The sequence below is a fragment of the Plasmodium cynomolgi genome, chromosome 11, assembly GCF_000321355.1.
Source record: "Plasmodium cynomolgi strain B DNA, chromosome 11, whole genome shotgun sequence".
NCBI lineage: Eukaryota > Apicomplexa > Aconoidasida > Haemosporida > Plasmodiidae > Plasmodium > Plasmodium cynomolgi.
This window is the reverse complement of record NC_020404.1, coordinates 806165-832696: the sequence shown is the minus strand read 5'-3', so window position 1 is coordinate 832696 and position 26532 is coordinate 806165. Positions and strand designations below refer to the sequence as shown.

Sequence of the window (26532 nt, the reverse complement as noted above, 5' to 3'; positions counted from 1 at the left end):
GTCAACACAGCATGGGATAACTAACCATCATGAATGTAAAAAGAAGATTAAAAAAATACATCTTACCAATCATAGTGATAATAAAATATACAGTTGTTCTTGCAATTGTGACACAAGTTGTGAAAGGAATTCCTATTCCGACACATATGTAATTTGTGCCCCTCAAAAAAAAAAGGGGAAAACCAAAAGTCCATATAACACCCTTTTTTATGATAAATTTGTTAAACAGTATCAATGCAATGATAGGGAAGATAAAATGGTATTTCCCAATTCTTCCCAATTGTGTGACTCATTTTTTTATGCACATAAGAAAAGAAAAAGGCGAAATGAAATTAGCCAAGGAAAGAAATCGTGCCTCAGAAAGAGGGCGAACTGCCTTCCTTACCAAAATTACAATTTCACGTGGAGGAACATTCAGAAGAGAAAAATGATTTACTTTCATTTTAGAAAAAATAAAAAATGTCGTGTTAAGAAGAAAAAGGGCGAAAAAAAAAAGAAGCGCGATGAAGTAGACACACACCGTTTAAGCGAAGAAACCAATAAAATGATTAGTCCCATGGAGGAGGGGGGGCCCCCAAAGGGAGAGAATGCCCCCGTTGAAGAGAAAGCAGATCCACATCCAAACGTTATGCAAAGCGAAACGGATTGTAAGCCAACCATAAGTTCGATCATTGGAGGAGAAAAGGAAAAGGGCGATTCGCACGAAGTTGATATAGAACCACCAAACAGGAAAGTCGAGGAGGAACAAAACGCCCAGCAGTCGAATCAGCATTTAGCGAAAGATTATGAAGAACCGTCAAAAGAGAACAATCCAGAGAAGGAACCGCTAGCAACAAACGTGCTTGGCGAAATTAATAACCATGTCAATCAACCTCCCACTGATTCCGCATTGGGGAAGAACAAAAACGAAATGGCAGAGGGACCATATAAAGAACTCAAAATAACGGGAAAAAATTTCTTAAAATATGATGAAGAAATATTTGAAAATTTCTACAACGATGTGCATTTAAGAATTGGAAAGATTGTTACAAATAAGAGAAAAAAATATTTTCTAACTTATAAAATTGTTAAAGATTCCTATTTTCGCATTTTAATTTTGAATAGCGAAAAATTGGAAAAAAATATTCTTCAAGCGATAGCCATTCAGGATGTCATTTTGAACGATAAAAATGTCAAAATTTATAGCGACCCTTTTTATGTAAGAAATAGTAGCAAGCTTTACGCTGTGAAATTCTTAAAGGTGTTTAGCTTAAAGTATTTAAAAAAAATAAGAAAAATGAGTGATATAATATTTTCCGATGCGGAGGAGGAGACTCCTAATGTGAAAACGGAAAATTGTGAATCGGCTGAGTTGCACATTGCAGCAGAGGAGAATGCATCCTCGACCGCTAAAGAAACGAACGGTGTGGAGAAAGACCATTTGTGTAAAAAGGCACCCATCCAGTCTACGGATGAACCCCTAAATGGGAATCATTCGGAGGGCACAGAAACAAACGGGGGGAGCGGCCGTAAGGGAGCAATAAAAGAAGATACACAGGATGTGGCGACTATTGGTGCGCAGAAGAACGCGCCTGAAGGAAGCAACATGAGCGACGGTGACGGACGAAACGGAAATAAATGCAGCGATAACCAAGCTGAGGAGATCCTCGCCGTGAACAACTCAAGCGACAACTGCGACAATGTCAGTAATGGTGGAAGTAGGAAATTAAAGAAAGGAGCAAAAAATGCCGATAAGGAGAACCCCCCCAAGGGAACAAACAAAAGCGGAAGAAAAGGCACCGAAGTGAAGGAGGAACCTTCGTATAATGAAACACCCTCCAAGGAAAATGGTAAGATAAATGGCAAGGGAAATACCAAGGGAAATGTCAAGGGAAACGCCAAGGGAAATAGCAAGGGAAATACCAAGGGATATGCTAAGGGAAATACCAAGGATAAAAAAGGGAACGCAGATGTGAAGAAGAAAAAAAATAGCAAAGATTCCCCGGTGATGAAAAAGCCAAGGGAATTAGCCAAAAATGTGAATGATAAAAAAAGCAAAAAAAGAAACAGTGTTAAGATGAAAAATGAAAACGAAGCTTGCAACAGGGAAGAGGAAGAACACAACTACACAGGCATCATATACAATGACAAGAAAAAGTTTTATTTTAATATTCACAGATTGGTGGATATAATTAAGATGGTTAAAGGATCGGAGGAGAGATCGAAGTTCTACCTAGATGCTCATAATAACAATATGAAGAAGAAATGGAGACTCTTTAAAAAAGTGGAGAAAACATTATTTCTGGAGAATCTTGCCATGGATGATGAGGAAGTGCTTTTTAAGAGACCCAAATTTTTTAACTGCATAATTGAAGAATCCTTTGATAACTACAACGTAGTGTACGAAGCGGAGAATGGGATGGTGCACCTGTTCGAGAATAAATTGGATCGACTGAAAAAGAAAAAGGGAGGTAATAAAGCAGAAACGGATACATCCAACAAGTACATCGAATTGAAGGATGAAGAAAAGGGTTTTAAATATATTGGCTATCGCGTCAGTTTTGAACTAAAGAAGGACAATAAAAAAAAGAGTCACTTTAAGACGGGCATTATAAAGTATTACTCCCCCAAATATAAGCAGTTTTTTATTCACCATATAGAAAATTTCAAATGCAACGGGTCCATAGCGGATTCTCCCAAGAGCACCAGCAGGGAGATGGGATACACAAGAGGAGGGAGCAAATCAAGCGCCACCTCCCCACCGTTGTATAACAATTCGAAAGAGTATCACCCCTTGGCCGACTTAGGAAATACACAATATGGTAGGGTCGACCAGGACATGGGCAAACAGATCAGCGAGAGGCAGAACGAGGAGGAGTTACATGCAGAGGTGATCAATCAGAACAATCAGTGCATAGTTCGAAGTGAGGAAGAAATGATGTACCTCAATTATGAGAGAAGGCTAGATGAAGAAAATGGAAAGAAAAAATGCGATTTTATATTCTCAGATGTCAAGGGGTGGTATTCCCCCCACTTCTACAATATAAAGGTGCTAAAGACGGTGAAAGAATTTGAGCGCTTTGATATACTCGATAAAAATGACAAAAGGAAGGAGCTAATCGATTACAGCATTTTGAAGAAGAGAGACGAATGCTCCATATGTAAGAATAACATCCTATTTATTAAGGGACATGATCATTACACGAATAGTCTCTCCACCATAATATACGAGTTAAGCAGCGAAATGGAAAAAAAGGAAATTGATGAGAAAAATATGATCAACGTTTACTGGGGCATTAAGTGTTTTATCTGTTCGAAGAAATTCCACGCCAAGTGCCTCGATGATGAGGTGATAATCACCAAGGGGTATGACAAAAATGTGCTAATGAAGGAGTATAAAAAGTACATTTATAAGAACAGCCTGAAGAAGGATAAGAAATGCTTTAAGAGTGATAAGGAGAAGGGCGCGAAGAGTGCCAACAAGAAGGAGGAAAAATCAAAGAGGGTGAAGAAGAACACCAGCAATTTTAGCGATTCGAAATGCATGGGAGGAGGGGGAGACTCCAAGTCGAACAAACAGAAAAAAAATGCCACTGGGAAAAGAACCACCGGGAGTAGTAGGAACGGGTCGAGCAAACGCACGGAGGATTCGTCGAACGATGCAGTGAAGGAAGAAAATGATGACGCGGAGGAAAAGAGCAACAAGAGCAAGAAAAAGAAAGGAGGCAAAGAATGCACCAGCCAAAACGAAAATGGAAAAAATAATGACAGTGAGAATGAATACAAGAGTGAGGACAAAGAGGAGCAAAACAAAAGTGACGAGTTGAATGATGAAGAAGATAGCGATGTGGAAGAAACAAACAACTGCACAAAATCGAAAAGTAAAAAGTCGAGGAGGTGCATAAATTACGTTCCATCGGTGAAGTACAATGATATTAGTTACAAAAAATATGTGTGTAAAGATTGCTATCGGTGCATATACTGTTGTGAGAGCATATACAATTATAAGCAAACACCCAATATAGCCAATTATGTGATATGCAAAACGTGTAACATGGTTGCACACGGATCTTGTTGTTTCCCGAATGTGCCCGATATTTACCTCTTTAATTGGAAGTGTGACGACTGCCTGAAATGCAACAAATGTGACTACTCCAACTTGTGCTTTATTAACTACAATGAGTGGGAGTTTCACCTGGACTGCTGCATCAACTGCTACAAAGAATATGAGAAGAAGAACTTTTGCATAATGTGCAATGAGAAGTACGAAATAGATGATAGCAACAAGTGGGTGCAGTGTGATGTGTGCAAATTTTGGATTCACCTAAGTTGCGATAAAAATGAAAGTAGAAATATTGAAACATTGTCAATTAAAAGTATCAACTATAAGTGCCCCACGTGTAGGTCGGGTTCATTCCATGATAAAATCGAGCGAATTCTTTACCTATTCTTCCTGCTCGATAAGTACAAAAATTTCACCTTCCACGTTCCTATCAATTTCTACATTTACTGGAGAATTGTTAAAATACCGATGAACCTGTACATTATGAAGAAGAAAATATGGGAGAAGAAATACAGCACTATATTGGAGTTCCTGTACGATTTCTTCCTCATCATACATAATGCCAAAACAGTGCATATGCCCAACACCCCAATTTATAAAAATGCCTGCGTCTTTGAAAAAAAAGGAAAAGTTATCATAAAAAATATGTTCAATTTGGACAATGAGGAGTTGAATAAATGCATTGATGATTGTTTGGAGACGTACAAAAAGGCCACAAATGAAGAGGTAACCAATGATAATAACAAAATGGAAGAGGAGGGTAAAAATTATGAGGGCATGTTCACGTCTGGTGGGCATAAACTAACCGCTAGTCTCTGTAACAGTAGTAGGGACGATATTTTCGGCAAGAACGTTGACAATCATATCGATAAGAAGAATGTTGGTCTTGATTCGTACCACTCAGAAAATATGAAACATTTGGGCTACCCTGGAATTGGCAAAGATATGATGACCATGACCACTGTGGGTGAGTTTACCAAATCGGGCATCTACCATCCCCAAGATGGTGGCATTACCCACACGGGGGGAAATAACCATCGAGATGCAGCTGCACACAATTTTGGGGGAAGTTCACTCCTTAATGAGCACAGTATGCAGGAGGGGGTGTACTTTGCTCCCGGTGGTGTGAATAGCTCCAGCGGTAGGACATACCAATCATATAGATATCCCAACGCAGATGGTACATTTGAAAGTGGTATTGTAAAGATTGGAAATAATGTGCAATCATACATGAACGGGACCGATTTATATAATGATTACACCCCAATGGAAAAGAAGAACCCAATGGGAGCGTATGATAAGAATCCTCTAGATATGCCCGCATGTAAGGACGATATGGTTTTATACAACTTTAGTAACAATCATGTGGGTAAGAGCCTTTTAAACAATAACCTGCTTAGGAAGCGAAAATTGGAGATGCTCGACAAGGACATCACGCAGTATGAACTACACGAACTGTTCAATTTTAAAAGCGACTCTGTGTTTATCCACAAAAATAAGGAAATGTTTGTTCCGCAAAGTTGTGGCATAACTAATTATAACATCCTTACTGTTAATGTGAAGGGCAAAATTTATTTTAATAGATCTTTTAACAGATTTGACGAATTTGATGTTTCTAAGATAAGGAAGATACATCTTTTGACTAGGGGAAATTTTTCATCGAGCTGTAGATCAGCCAGGGACGATTCGTTTTCCGAGGGAAGTCTTCGAGGGGATAACCATAGCAGTAAAGAAAAGAAAACTCTCCTTGTAGATAAGAACCCGGATAGTAAGTCAACAAAGGAGCATACAAAGGGGGAACATAAGATACATTCCAATCGTGGAAATTCGAACGTATTTGTCAATGATAATATATTCATGATTGACATCAGGAAGGAGAAAGTCAAAATGAACCACGTGCTTAAGGAGGAGACCAAAATTATCAACCCAGTGAACAATGCCTACAAATTTTTGAAGTGTATTCAGATAGTTTTTTTTGACCAGCAAGGTCCAAATGAGCATACTGCATCGAATAATATATCATCTGTAAGAATGAACTACGTTACAAACTGTGTAAATTACAACAGTAGCGATAACGAAAGTGCGGATGATATAACGATGGAACATGTTGATAGGAACAAGGGGGAGACTATATCACTCGATGACATCATTTCTCTCATGGAGAGAAGAACTTCCAAAGGAGGATCAAAAAAAAGGTGCCAGAATACAAATCGTAGAAATGCCCTCAATTATCGCCCCGTTAGAAGCAACCCTATTGGGAAAAATATGGCAAATGAAAAAATAAAACTTCTCAACAATGACATTTTGAAAGAGTACTGTCATGTTTGTGGATGCATAGAGTATAAAAACCCGCTGATTTACTGCGGTGCATGTGGGGTGTCCCTTCACTACGCCTGTGCTAATATTTCCAACCCGTTTTTGTTTAACTTGGCTGGTTACGTAGAACACAGGAAGGAGATTAATGAAATTTTTAACATCATCACGAGGAACTTTAAATGTAATCAATGCATCAAGTGTGACAAATGCGATACCCACTTTAGCGACGCTGTTAGGGATACCTTCTACTCCAACATCACTAGTATGGATACGTGGAGTGGCAACCATTTTACCAAAAAAACAACCTTCAATTATTTTTACAATTTGAAGATAGAGGTGGTTACTCTGAAGAAGGATAAAAACGCACAGAGGAGAAAAACGCTGGCGGATAACAAATCCCTCGAATTTGTTGAAAAAGGGGAAGTAGCGTCACCAATGATTAGCGAATTGAATAAAAGTCCAAAGAATGAACAAAGGAGCATGCAACAGCCGTGTGAGTTTGCAAAAGTGGAACTAGTGGAAAACACGGAAGGAGGAGAAAGCTGCTCTGTTAGCTACTCCGCAACGGCCAAAATGGAGAAACAAAATGTGGATGATAATCAGCAGCAGCAGGGCGAGAAGAACCAATTGGGTAGTAATAACCCACCCGTGTGCTCAAAAAAGAGGAAGAAGCAAAACAGCATTGGTGTGGGCAGCCAGTTGGAAGGTCAGATGGGAGACCCAACCAACACATGCACCATCGGTCATGTGAAAGAAGAATCCAAAACTATCCAAACGAATAGCGAAATGGAGTTATCGCCAAAGAAGAAAAAAATGTCGCCCAAGAAGAAAACAACTAATAGTAAAAAAAATGAAGAAAATGAAAAGATGGACCAGAGTGCCCCAAATAGTATTATCAGCATACTGAGTGTACATGACGAGGCGCAAAGGATAATAAAGTGCTTCTGCTGCGGAAAATCCGCACACAATGAATGTTTTTATCGAATAGATAATAGCGTGGAAAGTACTGATAAGAACGACCACGATGTGCATAAGAAAGCTGTAAAGACTGTATTCAAAAGGTGCTACGTAAAAAAGAATCATAGTAAAAAAATGGATTCGCCTGAAAAATCAGATAAGGGCTTATCTACCTCAAACTCGGGCGATTATATGCCTCCCCAGGAGTGCATTTTGGATAGCACCTTAAACGAGGCGACCGTACCAATCAGCAAAGATAACACACCTATGAAAAGTGATGAAATTGAGGTGGAGGCCAACGCAGCAGAGAGGAACAACGTGAACGTATCATCCGTGTCGCAGGATATTGACACAACGACAACTACTACGGAGACAACGAGCGCTGCGGCGATGATGGTGATGGTTGTTCCCCCCATTAAATCGAACACGCCGAAGAAGGATAAATTAAAGGCACACTGCAGCAGCAGCCATGTCGTTAGTGAGGACATCCACACGAGTGTGAAGTGCACTGTAAATCGAAACAGCGGAGATGAATGTACTATCCAATCGACCAGCATCAATATTAACAGTAAGGTTGAATGTTCCATAGTGAGTAGCAACGTAACGGTACTTAAATCGAACGAAACTAACATAAGCAAAAGCTCTCTACTCAAAAATGAGCTCTCCAATAATGGCGTCATTCCGAGTGATGAGTTTGTAAGAGAATTTTTAAGAGGTGAGAAAAAATCAGAAACGTGCTTCGAAACCGTAGCTATAAATGGAAAGGTGTATAATAAGCACCTCATAAGTGAGATATATGATGTAATAAGGCATAAGAAAAATGTGAAAGTGAAAAACTTATTGCATTTATTTGTTGCCAACATTGACGAAGCTGTGATATATTCCATACTCCACGAAATTTTGAAAGGACTACACAGTTACCTTAACGATAAATTAAATTACTATAGATTGAACAAAAATTTAAGCAGCGTTGTGACTATGGAACATGCGGATAAATCTAAGAAGGAAAAACACCACCTTTTTGATAAGAAGAATCTCATTACGGATAATAATGGCGATATGAAAATATCAGAAATGTTGCTAAAAATTAGCACCCTAATTTCGGATACCTTTTCAGTGCCCTCTAACAGAAAGGCATCAAATGGGAAACACGGAAATAAGAGGAGTAGCTCAAGTTCTAAAAAAAACGTACTTAATGATAATCCAAGTGAACACAGCATGAGCCATACTAGAAGTGAACATTTTAAAGGAAACGACTCCAGTAGCGTGGAGGTGAAAAATCAGATGAATAAAACTAATGACACGGTGCTACTTGCAACAAATGGCGATAATGCATTCTCGACACCGCCCTATTCTGTTCATTGTGCGGAGAATAATAAGAATGCCCCGATTGATGTCGACGGTTTTTGCACGTACGAAATGAACCTTTGTAGCAGAGCGAACGGGGTTAACGATTTCGATACGGCGAATAACGGGAAGAGTGTTCCCAACTTTATTGACATGACGAACGTGAATGATGTGAGCGTAACAGGCGCCACAGGGTTAAGCGGCTCAGTTGGGTTAAGCAGCTCAGTTGGGTTAAGCGGCTCTGTTGGGTTAAGCGGCGCAGTTGGGTTGAGCGGCACAGCTGGGTTAAGCAGCACAACTGATTTAAACACCGCTGCTGGGTTGAGCGGCCTTGGCGAACATGCGAAACCCAAACTGCTGAACCTCACCAGCAGGAAGAACAAAAATGACACGTACATGAACAAGAGCATACAGAAGCTGCGCTGCAAATTTAACGAAAAGAACATCGAAAAGTTGACCTCCCCCACAGGGAAGAATACCAACTCTGCGTACTCTGCACCCAATATGAATTATAGCCCTATCAGAAAAATAATCAATTTTGATAAAACGAACAATGTAAAGATGAATGTGAACACAGTAAGCACCTTCTCCCAGTCTAACTCGAACGTAAGCGACCTGGGTTACATGCATGACAGGACCCTGAACTCTCCCCTGGGCAGCGTAAGCAATTACAGCAACGTCCTCATTGTGAATAACACGAGCAGTATAAGCGGGATGAGCGGCGTGGGAGGTCTGAACAGCCTGCATAATATAAATAGCATAAACAGCGTTAACAGCCTAAACAGCGTTAACAGGGTCAGCAATTTCAACGGAGAGAACCTCTGCAGCAGCAGCAGTGTTAGTCTCCAGAATGTAAGCGTCGATGGCGGAAGCAACCTATACAACCTAATTAGCATGAACAACAATGTTAACACGTCGAACACGGTGAACATCAGGGACTTCCTGGGCAACTCCTGCAACGTGAACGATATAAATATCGTGCAGAATATTAGTATACTCAATAATAACAATGTGATAATAAATGTGAATGGCGTGGAGGGAAAGAAGGAGCCCTATGTGAACTATGCCCACTTGGGGAACGCGGGTGCCTTTAACACGATGAGCAGCATGGACAGCGTGATCAATGCGGGGGGAATGGAAAACACCAGCGGGGTCATAAACACCGTGGGGATGGGAGGCGTCAACAATGTCATGACCGCCACAGGGATGAGCAGCGTCAGTAGTGTCATACCCCCCGCAGGGATGAGCAGTGTCAGTAGTGTCATACCCCCCGCAGGGATGAGCAGTGTCAGTAGTGTCATACCCCCCGCAGGGATGAGCAGCGTCAGTAGTGTCATACCCCCAGGAGGAACCCTGTTCGGTGAAAACCCCACAGCACATATTAACAGCATGAACGAAATGACCCACCCGTTTAGCAACACCACCTACGCGAATGACGGAGAAAACGTGTACCATTACAATGATAATATGAAAGCATGTAATGTGCATATGAACAGTCAAAGCAGCATGGAAAGAATGAGTCAAGGAAGAAGTTATAGCGATATGATTAACGTGAATTACGTAAAGAATTTCCCCATGAACAGTGATAACGGAATGCCAAATAATGTGGAAAGTTTATTTCCAAACGATGCGAACTTTCAATCCCCACCAACTGTATTTGCACCTGGAAAAATGGATTATGCAGTGAATGAAATGTCACAGGAGAAGAATGTGTACAGATCGTATCTACACAATAACGAAATGAAATTGTACAAAAATAATTACTATTTTTATAACCAATTGGGAAATCATAATAACTCCCCTGCGAACCACGACATGGCTAATATGAATATGCCTTTGGATTATTATACCCCTATGCGGAATGGTAGCAATAATTTTAAGCCTGAGATAAATGCTACACCGTTTGAAGGCAGGATAAATAACGAAAGCTTCGAAATGAACAGAAAAATAATGATCAATGTAAATGCTACTAATGAAGAACCCATTTTGTATAAAGATAACAGCAACTTCATTTTGCACAATAAAGAGGTGTCAGATGTGAACAGAGATGGAAGCAACAGCTCCGTATTTCGCAATATGAAGTACGGAAATATTTCCGATTCATATGATGTGAGGAACTCGAATAAATTCACTGACATGTACACCGTTCGTAGTAAAAATATCAACAAGAAGGATCAGGCGCACACGAAAACGCTGCTGAAATCGAACATCCCCAACTTGGACAAGTTTATAAATAGCAGCAAGAATAAGAAGTCCTTTCCGGCGAGTGAGAATTTGGCCGAGGGGGGGAACATCGGTGGAAATGTCAATGGAGATGGAAACATCGGTGGAAAGGTCAGCGGAGATGGAAACATTGGCGTTGGAGAAAACTACAATTACAACTGCAGATATAGCAGTAACTACAGTCACAACAGCGGCAGCTTCGACCCGAGCTTGTTCAAGTTTAATGAAAATGCTGCCTCCGTGGCGAACCTGAATGAAAGGGGAAATGTCATAGCTACAGAATTCGACGCAGCTAATAAGAACACCAAGTTTTCGGCCAACAATTTACATAAAGAAAATATGCTCAACATAAGGGTTGAAAAAAATATTTCTAACAATGCAGATCATGTAGTGAGAGATGTGCAGAATTGCATCCTCCCACATGGAACCGTTAACAAGAAGTGCGTTCTTTATAACCACAATGACAAAAAAGAGATCCACATAAATCTATGCAATGAGGTGAAGTATAACATGCAAAACGGACCAACCAATGCAAATGGAGAAGCAACGGAGGGAGCAGAACTTGCTAGGAGTAAGAAAAGGAAACTCAAGTTTTACTGCAAGAATACTTTGATCAAGAAGGAAAATGGAGCCAACGACATGAACGGGGTGAGCGGCTTGAATGCAGAGAACGCCAATGAGTTGGCAGGCGGCAATAACGACGGAGCTTTCAATAACAATGTAAGCGAGCAAATGGAGAAGAAAAAAAAGAAGGGCGGTAATTCCGCATCCAAAGCTAAAGAGTGTAAAAAGGAAAGATCCAAGGCGGATCAAAGCGCAACAGAAAATGGAAGTCAAAATAAGGATGTTAGGAAAAAGAAAAGAAGGGACAAAAGCGAACAGGATGAAGATTCCGAAAAGGGAGTCAAAAGAAAGGTTGCCGAAAAGGGGGAAGAAAAAAAAGCGGAAAAGAAGGCAATGGAAAAGAAAGCAGTAGAAAAGGCCGAAAAGGTTGAAAAGAAACCAGCAAAGAAGATCAAAATGAAGGCGGAAAAAAAGGGAGAAAGGAAGTCCGAAAAGAAGGTCGAAAAAAACAGCGACATGAAGGAGGAAAAAAAAGAAATTGAGGAAGAGAAGAACGAAGAAAAGGAAGAGAAGAACGAAGAAAAGGAAAAGAAAAAGGCCAAGTCGAAGAAGAAGCCATCGAAGGAGGAAAAACAGGACGAAAAAGAGAAGGAAAAAGAGAAGGAAAAGGAGAAGGAAACGGAGAAGGAAAAGGAGCAGGAACAAAGTAAGGATAAAGCGAAAGAAACGAAATGGAAGGGCACAAAAGGGGAAAAATGCGAAAAGGATTCGAAGGCGACTAAAGCTGCCAAAACAGAAAGGGAAAAAAAAAGGACCAAGGTGAAAAAAGAGGAATCCTCGCAGGAGGGTAAAAAAGAAGGAAAGGAAATGAAAAGAGTTAAGGGAAAAGATAAAGGGGATGAAAAAAAAAGGGGAACAAAAACGAATGAAAATTCAGAAGAAAAGGAAAAAAAGAAAGCGAGCGAAAGCAGGACAACACAGGTGAAAGCGAAGAAGGAAACTAACGAAAGAAAAGTAGATACAGAGAATAATAATATAGCGGAGGATAAACTACACGAGTTGAAGGGGAACAAATGTTCCGCCATGATTTCCATTAGCAGCAAGTTTGTTTGTGGTAGCACATGCACTTCTGATATGGTTCCCAAAAATTGCAGCATGCAAGGTAGATGCAAAATGGATGACAGTTACATCACAGATAGCGATGAGCACTTGTGCCTTTATTCGGACGCCCCCGAATCTGATAACTCTACCATGAATAGAGGACCGGCAGGCAGTAATCGAAAGAGAAACAGAATAAACAAATTAAACGGATTTTTGAAGAAGAATAAGTTTGTGTTGAAATCCAAGTTCAAGAGGGTCACCCCGAATTCGTACCTTTGCCATAGCTGCGTTGTGTTGTACAAAAATGACTTTTCGTTTAACGCATTTACGGAGGAGATCGCGGCGGTTGAGAATAGAGTTTGTGGGAGTGGTAACGAGGTGAGCATCGTTAGCGAGGCAAATGTTCTCCAGGTTAAAAGAGAAATCAGTGCGCAGGAGGGGGAAGTTCCCGTTGAACAGAATAGCACAAATAGCATAAGCAAGGGTGTTGCTGATGAAAGGAAGGAAGAGAAGAACCCCAACGGCGCGGGTGATGAAGTAACGCACGGCACGAACGAGATTAATGACGGAACGGTGGAACCATTGTGTAATCCCAGTGCATGTGAAGTGCTCGTAAATGTCGAAGCGAAACAGAGCGGAGGAAATGAAGGAGACGAAAGAAATGAGGCAACGAATTTGAAGAACGCAACGAAAGATGGCCAAAATGTAGATGGTGCTGCCCCTGAGAGTGACGAAAAAAATGTGCCTCTTAATAACACGCATGAATGTAGAGGCGACGAAAGAGGAAGTAATAATAAAGAGCAGAAGGACTACTTCAGGATAAGCAACGATCGCAGTGGAAAGCGCGACCCGGACTGGATTTACTGGATGAACAAAATATCCGCGCACAATAACGTCTTCTTCAACCGTGCCTACTTAAAGGAGAAGAAGGAAGCCACAAATGTGAGGCACTTCTTTGAAACCAAGCGAGACCTTTACAAATGCTCCATTTGTTGTATGATCTGTGAATACAAAATTGGGAAAGCTGCTAACAGTGCGGCTGAGAGAACCGCAGAGAGAACCGCAGAGGGCGAAAGTGATAATTTGAACAGCCTCTTCGTGTGCAACGCATGCAGTTTACGTTATGGGTACATTGAGAAATATATAATATCATACCCTGACAATAGCAGTTACAGGAGCAAGACTCTGTTCAACTTGAACAAGGAACGAAATGAAAAAAGGAAGTTGTATGAATTGGTTTATTTCGTGATAAAAATGAGCTTTAGATTTATGTACTTTAAGAGGAATTTCTTTGAAGCATTTTGCAATGTGGTAGATGAATTTCTCCGAAGAAATAAATCAAATGTGAAACTGCTCTACCGTTTATATTTTGGCAACCTCTTTTTTAAGTGTGATGAGTTTTTTCCCTTTTTCAGCAACAAAGTTAGGAGAGATGAGCAGTTGAGGCACCTATTTGATAGGAGTGGTAATATGGTTATTCCTTTTGGATCGACACACCAACATGTTTTGAGGTATGCTTTGAACCTCTTTTGCATGAGAATATCCGGTTGTGCTAGGAAGGGGAAAAGAAAATCGAATGGCACCACGGGTTCAGTTCGCATGTCCCTCGCGGCGAGGAAGTTACTGTTTTGTTATTATAAAAAGAGGGTTTCCAACGGGGCAGGAAATGGGTGCAGCTACTTTGAGCACGTTGTCAGTTACTCCGTTTATTTTTTGCATTTGTATTACTTGCACAAGTTGTACGTTAGTGGAGTGAGGAAGAAGCGAATGTGCAACGGGGCAGTGAAAGCGGGACAAGGAAGAGCAGGACGCGAAAGCGAAGGTGCGCTTGGGTTTACACATGAATGTACAGCTGGATGCACAGCTGGATGTACAGTTGGATCCACAGTTGAAGACGCCCCGACAATCGTGAAGAAGGTCCGCATTTTGGAGAGGAAAAAAAGGAGAAAAGTTAACCACAATTTGTTTTTCAAAATGAAAAACTCGGAGGCCTTCGCAGGTGCCTTACGAATGTTAAACCAGAGCGAGTCGGAATGGCCCTTCCTGCATTGGGAAAACCACATGACAAAAAAGGATTTGACGACTACCTCCCGCAGTAGCAGCGCTTGTAGGAAAGGGCAGCCAAAAGAAGGAAAGCCCAAACTGTTTAGCAATCAAAATGCCGAAGGAGCAGCCACCCTTTTGTTATATGAGAAAACGTGCGATGAATACAAAAAGGATGGTAAAAATGAGGACAAGCTTGGTGTTAGCCCCTTCTACAGTAGCGAGTGCCAAAAGAAAGTAAAGCAATATGCAAAGAAGATCAAATGTACCATAAAAAATAAACCAAATTTATATGTGAAGATTATGCTTAATATGTACAGGCAGGAAAGCCTGAATATGATAAAATGCCAAGGCACTGATAAGAAACGACTCAAACAAGGGAACACGAAGACTTGCCTTTTGTGTCATTACGGTAACTACCTCTATAAGGGAAGGCTAATCCCATTTTATGATATCTTTATTCATAGCGAATGCTTAAAATGGAGCCTAAATTGCATACAATACTATAAGTTGAATAGCAATAGCTGCGAGTGCCGTAGTAGGATCGGCAAGGGGGCGACGGAATGCAAGGTGGATGTTAAGAAGAATCTCTCGAATGATAAAAAGGGAGCGAGGAGCTCGTCCGGCAAAAGAAGCAAAAAGAAATCCGCAGGAAGTGGTTCATGTTCGCTTAAGAATGAGGCAGTGGGAGGAGGAGGAACTAAGGAGAGTGTCGACAGGAACAATGCCCACAATGGTGCACAGGTTAGAAACGCCAATGGGAGTAGTACTTCCCATGTTGGTGGTGCCCACTTGAGCAGCACCCACGTAAGTAACAACCACCTTGACAGCCATACGAGTAAAGGGGACGATCCGAAAGGGGCAGGCGAAACACGTGTGAAGGGGGAAGAATGCTGCGGGGAAAGCCAAGCAGGTCAGCACAACACTTGTGAGGAAAATCTATCAAAAGAAAAGACCAAATCGGAAGAAATCCTAAACGTAAAAAAGAGCATAAAAAATATTAAATTAATGGATAACTTCGAATGGACAGAAAATAAAAACTTCTTCCATAACTACGAACATATAATCGAAATAGACGAAGATGATGTGAAGGAAATAATTTATGACTCCATCAATTCGACGTGCTTTCTGTGTGGATACAAAAATGCCAGTATATACTGCAGCAATGAAAACTGCAACATAAAATTTCACCTCAATTGTGCTTTTTACTCTACCATGGTAAAGAATTCACATCAGAATATTTTTTTTCATTATTTAAAATGTTTCAAATTGATTAAATTTAACAAGGACACGATTTTTTACAATTATTGCCACGCGTCGTCCAGTAATGCGGAGGACAAGGAACTAGTGAAGTCGCTCTATGAGGACATTTTCCCCGTGCACATCATCTACAAGATGAAAAAAGTGTGGTGCAATAAATGCTGGAATGCGAAGAAGATATACGACTCGTTCTACATAAATAAGGAGAACATGCAGTGTTCCAGCAGAAAGGAACCAAGCAAAGAGGTGGAAACGGTCAAGAGAAGACCCGCGAAACAGGCGAAACAGGAGAAACACGCGAAACAGGCGAAACACGCGAAATCCACGAATTGTACTGCGGAGGGTGGGGAAGTAATCCAAGGTGATATTGCCCCTGTATGTAGTAAGCTCAAACAGGATGACTCCACAACAAGTGGGTTAAATCTGGAGAGAGAAACAGAGAATCAAAACAATGGCGCAAGCGAACAGGCAGGGACAGGAGAAAATAGTAGAACTTCCGCTGAACCGGAACCGAAAAGCATCGTAAGTAGAAAAAAAATAAACGTCATGGGAAGTCTGAGGAACATTAACAAACATTTCATTCACTTCTATTATGAAAACGGATCGTACTACGTTATGGATAAAATTCTCTACAGCATAAACGAGTGCGTGAGGATAAGGTACAAAAGGAAGCCCCTCAACTCGGTGCAGGAAATACTAAATAAAGAAAGCAAGATAGAAAGAAAAATGAAACATTTGGAGAGCATCATTAACGAATGTGCCAACAAAAATGATGAGAAGAGTTTCGTTAACGATAAGTACCAGCTGATATTTCAGCGAAATGTGCAGAATGGTGAAGCCACAAATGAGCAGTTAATGAACAAAAATGGTGTACACTGTAACGGCGATGTACATGAAGAGAGTGACACACATACAAATGACGTAAATATACAAAATATTATTGACAATAAAAATGTGGAAAATATCTTCAAGTCCTATTTTATTCTCAAATATTTTTTATACATAGGTAGAGAAATAACACTAAAGAATGAGGAGTATTTTTTTTTTAAAAAAAAAGAAAATTCCTTTGTTAGATATGTTTATGCGAATGATGAGCAGACTTGCAACATACATTTACCCCATGTGCTTTACAGCAATGCGGTGGACGGATTGGCTACCGCATCGCGAAAGGAAACAACCACCCATGTAAAGGATAAAACTCACAAAGGGAATTTACCAGCAGCGAATGAGCAAGTAAGAAGTGATAAGAATGAGTGGCAGGGGCAAGAACATCAGCAGCTGCGTAAGATTTGCTACGCAACCTTCATTGACGACGAGTCCGAACCGGACAACGAGAACTCGGAAAATAACCTGAGCAGCAGTAGCGACCACGAAATGGAAGAAACGGACATCGCGCACTACTACAGCAAAGAAAAGAAAGACAAACAAATGAAAAGCATTAACCTTTACTTCGAGTTAACGGATGTCAACAGAAAGGTAAATATAACGAGGCTGCAGCAGGTTAGTAATTATAGCGATCGTAAGGAGAGCAGCGATACGGTGGCACTATACCCTAATGCGGACGAGAAGAGCGAAGCAAAGAGGAGAACAAACAAGGGGAATGGCACCACCACTATGGCAGCCATCGGAACAGCTACCAGAAAGGCAAGTTTAGAACAAAGCACATGCGAAAGTAACAGCGTAACGGACAAAAAGGAATCCTTTTTAAATACGATTATAAGTGATACGAACGATGTGTTTATCAAGCGAACAAATGAAAAGCTATTCTCGAACTATAAGTATAATTGTAGGAATAACCTGAACCTCTCACAGTGTAGAATCATCAAAATAGGATGTCACAACATCTTACACATGGGAGAAATTGTAAAATATAATGGAGAGAAGAGAATATACCCCTGCGGTTTTGTGAACATGAAAATATTTTTTAATTTGCCCTCTGCGTACCTTTTCCATATTTATAAAAACGCAATTATTGACGACGAAGATGAGAAGAAGAAAACCTTGCAGAGAATATTTTTACAAATACGTGCCACCTATATTTTCTCCATTACTTTGAAGAATGAACAATTTTTTTTTCCATCATGTTATTTCCCTTAATAAGTGTTGATCATTTTTCCGTAACAGATGCTCAGAAATTTGTTTTAGCGGAAAGTCATAATATACAGGAAGTATATGCAAAGTTTTTGTCTCTTTTTAAGTTCCCAAATGGAGACCTTAACAATATGCACATGTCGGATGAATATAAAAAGTACGTCGACAGGTATTCCCACTTGCTTGAGCTCATGCAGAGTTATATCTTCAAATCTGTGCAACATAACGTCAAGGCAGTAGACCCGCATGACTTCTTCGGCTTGACCCTCCCGTGCGTTATCTATCAAATGAAATACCAGCTCTTTAAATACTTGTGGAAAAGTGTGAATCGCAGGATTAAAGATTACATTAGGAGGTCCGGCAAAAGGTAAGCGCGCTGCTAACAAGTGGAGGCGACAGAGGAGACGTACGAGGATTGGTGGTGTAGAGGCCCTGATTACTCCTCCCCTCTCTCCCCCCCCCCCTCTGTTACCGCAATTATGCATGCACACACATAACCCTATATGTTTTTTACGCATTCGCACACGCACCCATGATACCATTTTCTGTGGCACTTTTTCAGGGAGGAATTCAAAAAGAGGGTAAAGAACTGCACGCGGGAAGTCATATACAATGACAACTTGCTGTGTAAGTACTCCAATTTGGACACCTCAATTTTTAAGGAGAACGAGAAGGAAAAGGTGAGACTTCGCGGCTGCAGTGCATGAGCATGATTATGAGCGTGCATGTGCTTTTATGCATAGCAGCTTCGTCCCGTATAATAGGAGCCACGATCACCACCCCCTCTTCCCGTGGCGCTCCTGAGTGAACCCCCAGTTGTTGACATCCTTCCCCCGTTGTTGCCACCCCTCCAGGAAAAGAACATGAGGAAAACGGTCAAGTATAAATACAACATCAACAGCGCAATGTCCTACCGTTACCTAATGAACATCTCGTCTAATTCACGGCTGTACGTCAAGAAGAGCAGCATTCATGGATATGGACTGTACACGTGCGAGTTTATTAATGAGGGAGAGGTAAGCAGAGTAGTTCCTTTACATTTTTGCTTTTTCCCCGCACTGGGTGTAGCGTGTTGTGTGCTTTTATCGTAGTACCCGTTTGGTTTGCTCCCAACACGGTGTGTCTCAGCGCTTCTTCTATTTGCCTGCACTTGTACTCATTTTGTTCTCTCCCCCTTTCTGCTCCTTCTTCAGCCGGTCATCGAGTATATCGGTGAATACATTAGAAACATAATAAGTGACAAGAGAGAAAAATATTATGACAAAATTGAGAGTAGCTGTTACATGTTCAGGCTAAACGAAAATATAATCATTGATGCTACCAAGTGGGGAAACGTCAGCAGATTTATCAACCACAGCTGCGAGGTAAGTCGGCAAAAACGAACGCAGATTATTACGAGTCAGCAGAATGAACTCTTTGTGGTGCTTCCGTAGTTACGTGCACACGTATGTTCCTTCCTAGGGATGATGGTGTGATGTCCTCATTCTTACGCTTCCATTTTTTGCCCCACCCGCCTTTTTTTTTTTTCAGCCAAATTGTTTTTGTAAAATAGTAAGCTGTGATCAGAACTTAAAACACATTGTCATCTTTGCCAAGAGGGACATTGTAGCGCACGAAGAAATAACCTACGACTATCAGGTAAGAGAAAGAAATAGAGCAAAACGGGAATTGCGATGGAGGTGATTCACTTTCCCCAGATTCGCCTGCTTCGTTTTGCTTCACGGGTAGAATAATGATGCCTTCTTTCACGTCCCGCAATTGTGCCCTTTACTCGCTTCTCAATTTTGCCCCTAACCTGCTCCATAACTGTATTCCTTTACCTCCCCCCCGTTCAGTTTGGTGTCGAATCGGAAGGAAAAAAACTCATTTGTTTATGTGGCTCGAGCACATGTTTAGGAAGAATGAACTGAAAGGCGACCAAGAGTTTTTGTTTTTTCGTGTGAAAGAAATGTTTTAATCGTTTCATTCGTTTCAATCATTTCAATCATTTCAATCAACCCAATTTTTTGTTTTGTTTTATGTGTCTATGTTTATACATGTACACTTTTTTTTTTTTTTTTTTTTTTTTGGTAAAAAATGTTAGTTTTTTTTTTTTTTTTCGCTTTACACGTCAGCGCTTATGCGCCTATGACTCCATCAAGTGTTAGTATGCTCGTCATAAGTTATGTTGTAATGTTGTTACATTTGTTTTTGAATTCTCATTTTGTCAACATGTGCATACAGGTATGTAGATGACTATCTTTTTTTTTTTTGCACACGATTGTGCTGCACATGTATGCGCATTTATGTGTGTTGCCCCCTTTTTTGATTTAAAACCCAAGGATAAAAAAATATTAGTCATTTGTTTTTATAAACTGCTAACCATTTTTTTTTTCTATGTAATTTGAAATGAAAACTGTTCAATATAACGTCAAACGTTTTTTTGTTAAGAAATTTAATCAAGTTTAACTATGGCAGGTCATCCATGTGGGTTGCTAAAGTGCTGGTGACACTCTTAAAGGGCGCCCCCACGTATGTACATACATACGTACGTACGCACACAACACATGCACTTCCAATCGTAATAGCAATGCGGCGACGCCCGCACAGCTGCTACGCCGCGCATGTGTGAGAAGATACATCAGCTCCTCCCCTCACGCGTTACGCACATAGGGACACCCAGAATCAGGCCATTCAAGGGAGGGGGTTAATCCCGAAAGGGGAATATCTTTACTCAACCCAGGCAGGGGGGGAAAACAAAAATGCATTCAGTCACCAAGAAATGCAGTGCAAAGCGAGGGAAAGACCTAATTCCTCACAGAAGTTTTGAATTAAATAAAAAAAACGGAAAAAGAGATTGTTCCCCGGAAGAGTGTCACATTTTGTGTACCTCCCCCACACATACTTGCATACGTACATACATACATCCATACATCCATACATACTTACATACGTACATACATACATACGTACATACATACACACACTTCACAACTCAAAATAGTAAATATTATTTTGCAAGAATATAAACTCCCTGTTAATGAGGGATGCCAGCCTGCTTTTAATTTGCTCATTCGTGCAGTTGTTAACTTTTTGGCGAGTATGCGCACAAATGTCTCTCTCGGATGCTTTTCCACATGTTTTTAAGAACTTCACAATGGATGCATCCATGTGTAGGGTTCTGTCCTCCAACTCCCCGTCGTCCTTTGTCAACGCAGGTATGGCTGTGTTGTCCTTATACGTCTGATCTGAATAGTTGACCACTAAATATTTATTGTCCGTTTGGAAGTTCACATTTAACTGAAAAATTTCACGTGCTTCGTCATAAATCAAAATGTTCGTTTCGTAGCCACTGTATATAGCTTGTAAATACTGTATTAAATGGTCCCTGGAGAATCCTGTCAGGTCGGTCAATTCACTTATGCTGTATTGTGGCCTCTCATTGAATAGCATCAAAACGGTTGCTTGCAGGATGGTTACCGTGAAAAGGAACTTACTCTGATTTTTGCAATTCTCATCATCATGAACATTGTGTTTATCCTCGGGAGGGCCGTTCTTGCCACTTCTGCTAGCACCTCGGGTGTCCCTTTCCCCACATGCCAAATGATTTCCTGCTCGATTACCCGCTTCACGATGGTCTGCACGTTCCCAAGAGGAACCACTCGAAATAGAATATTTTTTCCCTTTTATCTTTCCCAAATCGACTTTCAAAATGCACAGTCCATATAATGGAAGGAACTTAATAGTTTTGGCCTTATTTGAAAATGCGTAATATTTGCAAAAATAATCATTACATAACCTTATAGCTTCCGGGTAAATAATATCACCTTCTAATTTGTTGTGTTCCCACACATCGTTATATATAACGTTAACGGAGTACTTTTTCTTTTTGAGCAATTTTATACTATTGTGTGAAGTTGCCTTGTAAAAATCCTGCATGCCTTTACATGAAAATTTCATATCCTTCAGTATGGTTTCAATTTTTTTGGTAAATTGGGGACCACATTCTTTTTTAAGAGTTTTAAAAACTTTCACATCCAGAACGATGTTAAAATTTTTATCATTTATTAATCGTTTACACATGAAGGTTCGAAAATATTTTTCAAATTTTTCTTTATCACTTAGATATTTAAAAAGACTCAGAATTATGGTGACCGTGTTTATAATGTACTTTCCTACGTCGTGATACTTTTTAAATAGCTTTTCCATTTTTTCTGTGTGGGCGTGTATCATTTCTTCATCGCAGCTGTCACTGCTGTGGTTGGGTTCTTCTGCGGTCTGGTTATCACCATGGCCAACTTCTTCACCTGTATGCATCACCCCGTGAAGGAATTTTCTTTTCCTTTTTTTATTTTTTAAATACTTCTTGACCACCATCATTGTATCGCTGTCCGTCGAAATTGAGCTCTCCTGTTCCACCCCCTCAATAACAGATTCGTTGCAAAAACTGTACCAGTTCTTCTCAAAAAGAAAGTTATTTTTCTTGCTTCTTCCCTTCCTCAGGTGTTTATTTATTAGGTAATATTTCCTTAGCTTTTTCAAGCCTGTATTATACATCATCAACAAATTGTTCAAGTAAATGCTGAGTATCACTGGCATGTAATTCTCTGCATGGGTTCCCTTGTTCAGAAAATGCTCGAAAACTTCTTTCCATTTGTTTGTAAAGAAAGAAGAATATCGAAAGGAGATGATAATAACTCTATCAATGTTTAGTTTATAATTTACTAATCGTATGAGTGCATCGTAGAGGGTATTTAAATTGTCTCTTTTGTTTAGCACCTCGTCTATTATGTTAATGCCTATTTCCTCCACTGCTTTGAAAAATATATCGCAAAAATGTTCCGTGTCGTTCATGTGAAGGGAAAATAAATACAGCATCCTCAGACTATCATATTTCTCATTCTCAATATAATGCTTTATGTACACATTTTTAAAAAGTATGTCTTTGTTTCTTACTATTAGCACTTCTTTTAGCATTTTTAAAATAGCTATTTCTGTTTCTTCTTTTAAAAATTTCCGACATCTCATTTGTTCGTGGCACAGGAAATTTTCGATTTCCTCAGGAAGGTCACGTTCCGCGTTTGGCTTCTTCGTTTTGGTGTCTCCCTCCTTCTCTGAGTCAATTCCATCCTTCAACATATGCTCCTTTACCTTCTCCACGTAATACTCCTGCGTATCGTTTTTGTATGTTTGCTCAAATTCGTCATACAGTCCCAGCATGTCTATGATTCTCAGGCCCGCACACAGCAGCTTGTCATCGATTTGGGGCTCCTTATTCATTCCCTCCTCATTCACGCCGAAGACGTTGCTAGGGTTATTCGCAAGCACATGGTCATTTTGTTCTTTTTCTATCCCCATATGCGTATTAACCAAGGAGGAATTGCCAACATATGTAGTATCACTGATACCTCTCCCCTTTGCAGGCTCCCCCATTTTTACTTCCTCTCCAGCGCTATCACAGCCTTTCCCGCTGTCGCCCTCGTCAATCTTGAACGAAACGGAGTACTTCTTCACGTTTCCATTGCCCTTGTTAGAATTTACACTCCGACGGTTCAGCACGGTGGAGGCATCTCCGCTGAGACTGCCCATACCAACCGCGCTCATGTTGCGACCCCCTCCGAGAGTAGCCCCTGTTCTCACAGCTGCACGGGAAAGAGAAAACCCATCGCATTCATTCTCCCTGCCCTCCAAAGCATCATCGTGCATGTTCATACAAATGTACTGATAAAACTTCCTTTCACAAAACACCTTGTCACATTTTAAATAATCACAAGCGCTGCGAATGAGGACCCTCTTCACAAGCACATACCTATTCATACATTTCTTCCACAACTGATTAAATATGTATGATGGGCACTCAAAATTGGAGCACACGATTTTATTATACGTTCTAAAGGACTTGAACAGATCGTCTAAATGAAGTACAACGGACGAAAAATTATTCCATGTCTCCACAAAATGCTTTAAAAAATCATTTAAAGTATTGATTGTCTATTTTTTCACACAAGTTGCTAAAAAAACATAACGTTTTATTTTTACAGTGTTTCTCTATCAATGAGCATATAACCCTATCACAGTTGTAAAAAACAAAAAAATCACATAAGCCTTCAATCTGGAACTTCTTTTTATTATCTACAGTTAGTTCTTGGTAAGGTAGATTGCTAAAACAGACATTAATGTACTCTTCTAGTGTGTTTAGGTTGGGCATCAATTTCTCGTTCTCCACGTTTACTGGTTCTTTTAGGGGTACATGTAGGAAAGGAGAAAAGAAGAAGGAGGGGCATTCATATGTGAGTTGCGCATCGTTCGATCACACCCTTTTTAATGTGCCAAGTGTTTGAAAAGGTTGACGGGGGATGGCCAATTTCCTACATTTTGGGGTCTCTTTACAGTGACTCCATCTCCACTTTTCTCTCCGCGTACCTTTCCGCTTCAAGTAGAAAACGGGGAAATTTTTATAAGCACTTGGATCCATTTTTTACATTTTCTTTTCTTTATAAATTGAGGGAGTAGACAAAAGTGTGCAGTGTGCATGTACTGGGGGGGACTATCTGGTCACAATTGTGAATTCGTACGAAAAGGCAGTTTAACGCGGGCATGGGGTGGTGAAAAAAAACGTAACATAATAATATGTACAATATATATACATATATATATATGTACATGTACAAATGTATGCAAAGGGGGGCAAAAGAAGGCTTGCAAATGTGGACTGCAAAAAAAATGGGAATTTTCCGTGGGCATTCCATTCAAGCGCATAATCTATGATTATACGCGCCCGCAGTACTTATGTGCACTTCGCCAAAATCGAGGCGCTCGCGAATTTTTCAATTCGTTCTTCCAAGAAAAAACAGAGGTGAAACTTAAAATTACGCATTCTGTTGTAACGATAGCTGTGAGTGCTTCTTCTTCCCTAATTTAAATACTCATTCGAAAGGCATGAATAGGGCATTGCGACGATTAACTGGCGCCACCTGTTTTGCCGTCGATCAGTTCACGCAAACGAAGAGTCTTTGCATCCCTGCTGTGACATATTCAACCTTCTGCGAAATCAGTGTACTGTGTTATTTACATATGTACGTAAAATGACATGCATCCAAAATGGCAACGAAAATTATAATGCCTTTTTGCATATATTTGTTGCCAGTACACACGGAAATATTTTACTTTTTGCAATAACTTCACATATATTGTACTAAGGCAAACACATAATAATGCCCCATTTGCTTAATTTTTTTTTTATACGGAGCCAGGTGGGGAAAAGCCAAGCTTAAAATGGGGTTAAAAAAAAAAAAAAAAAGGGGAAGGGAAAAAAAGGAATAACATTTTTTTTTTTCCTATGCTATATTATTTATGCTGAAAAAAAGGCTCCTGCTTGCTAATGGGGTTATCATCCATGTATATTTTACGTTACGCATAAAAAGCCAACATGTGAGGAGGTTGTACCCACCACTTGGGATGAAGCAACGTACATAAATATATATACACATGCTTATATATGTGGTTACCTTTTTTATGCATATTGCAAATACCTGTGCTGCGATTTATACTTATATATTTTCATAAGGGCGTTTTTAATTTTTTTACGATTTCTCCCTTTCTTTTAAGATGATAAATATTTAAAGAAGCCAAAAGGAAACGGCCACTAACTGCGAATTATTTATAGTTCCATGTACTCACATTTATGTGACATGCGCTGCATATTTTTTTATGTGTGTTTATGTGAAAGAACCAGTTTGACCCCTTATACAAATTTCTATCGTGTAAGTGAGTATGTATGTACATACATATAAGCAACATGGGAGGATTGACCAACCTTCTTCTTTATGTGAATGCATTTACCCAAACATATGACGGACGACGTGTGACATTCCCATTTTATACTATCCCAATGTGTATACTCACATGAAGGAATCTGAGAAAAGGGCTTTACATAACGCGGGAACACGTTTAACTGTTTGCTTTCAACTTTGTTTTAATTTATTCGTTCATTTAAGCGTTTACTTGTACATGCTTTTTTTTTTTTTACGATGCGTAAAAGGAATGTGCTCACCTAACTGTTTCCCCTTTTGTTCTTGCGTTGTCACGTTTTGACCAACCCCATCTCCCCATTTTCATATCTACCTACCACATCGTACTGTTTCCACTGTCTAACTTGTGTCACCCTATTTCAGTGTTGTCATTTTGCCCCATTTGTGTCACACAGTCTCAGTCTTTTCTCATTTTTGCCTCCCCACTCACACTCGAGTTCGTTACATCTCCCTGTAGTGGAGTCCACCGTTTTTCAGCCCACTTTAGTGACCCCATGTTCCCTTATTACCCCCGTCCAACGTCACACGCTCGCGTTTCCGCTCCTCAAACTTTATGCATTATAAAAAAAAAAAAAAAGCAGTGATTTTTTAGGCATCTGTAAAATAGCCTTGGTTGTTACGTTAAATGCCCACTTTGACGTTTCTCCTTTATGTTAACACTACATTTACGTATGTAAATATGTTAGTAAATGTTTATGGAGACTTAGTGGCGCAGCGTGGGTTTTAATCCTTCCATATGCACATTTTAAAGTTGTGTATATATGTGCAAATTTTTTTTTTTTTTTTTTTTTTTTTTTT

The 26532-nt window shown here is 40.1% G+C and overlaps 2 protein-coding genes across 2 annotated transcripts; one reads left to right on the top strand and one right to left on the bottom strand.

Annotated features, from left to right (window-relative positions):
• Window positions 1–544: 544 nt before the first annotated feature.
• PCYB_112830 (SET domain containing protein) lies at window positions 545–19854 on the top strand (the record flags this gene model as incomplete). Its single annotated transcript, XM_004223161.1, has 8 exons — window positions 545–2989; window positions 3029–17950; window positions 18076–18311; window positions 18507–18624; window positions 18799–18960; window positions 19138–19308; window positions 19475–19582; window positions 19780–19854. The coding sequence occupies 2 exons, from the start codon at window positions 545–547 to the stop codon at window positions 17948–17950; spliced, it is 17367 nt and encodes a 5788-aa protein (XP_004223209.1). The 3' UTR covers window positions 18076–18311; window positions 18507–18624; window positions 18799–18960; window positions 19138–19308; window positions 19475–19582; window positions 19780–19854.
• A 1057-nt stretch (window positions 19855–20911) lies between these two features.
• PCYB_112820 (cullin-like protein) lies at window positions 20912–23565 on the bottom strand (the record flags this gene model as incomplete). The annotated part of the gene is made up of 1 exon (XM_004223160.1): window positions 20912–23565. A coding segment is annotated over one exon (2652 nt), but the record flags the coding sequence as incomplete, so codon positions are not given.
• Between the last annotated feature and the right edge of the window lie 2967 nt (window positions 23566–26532).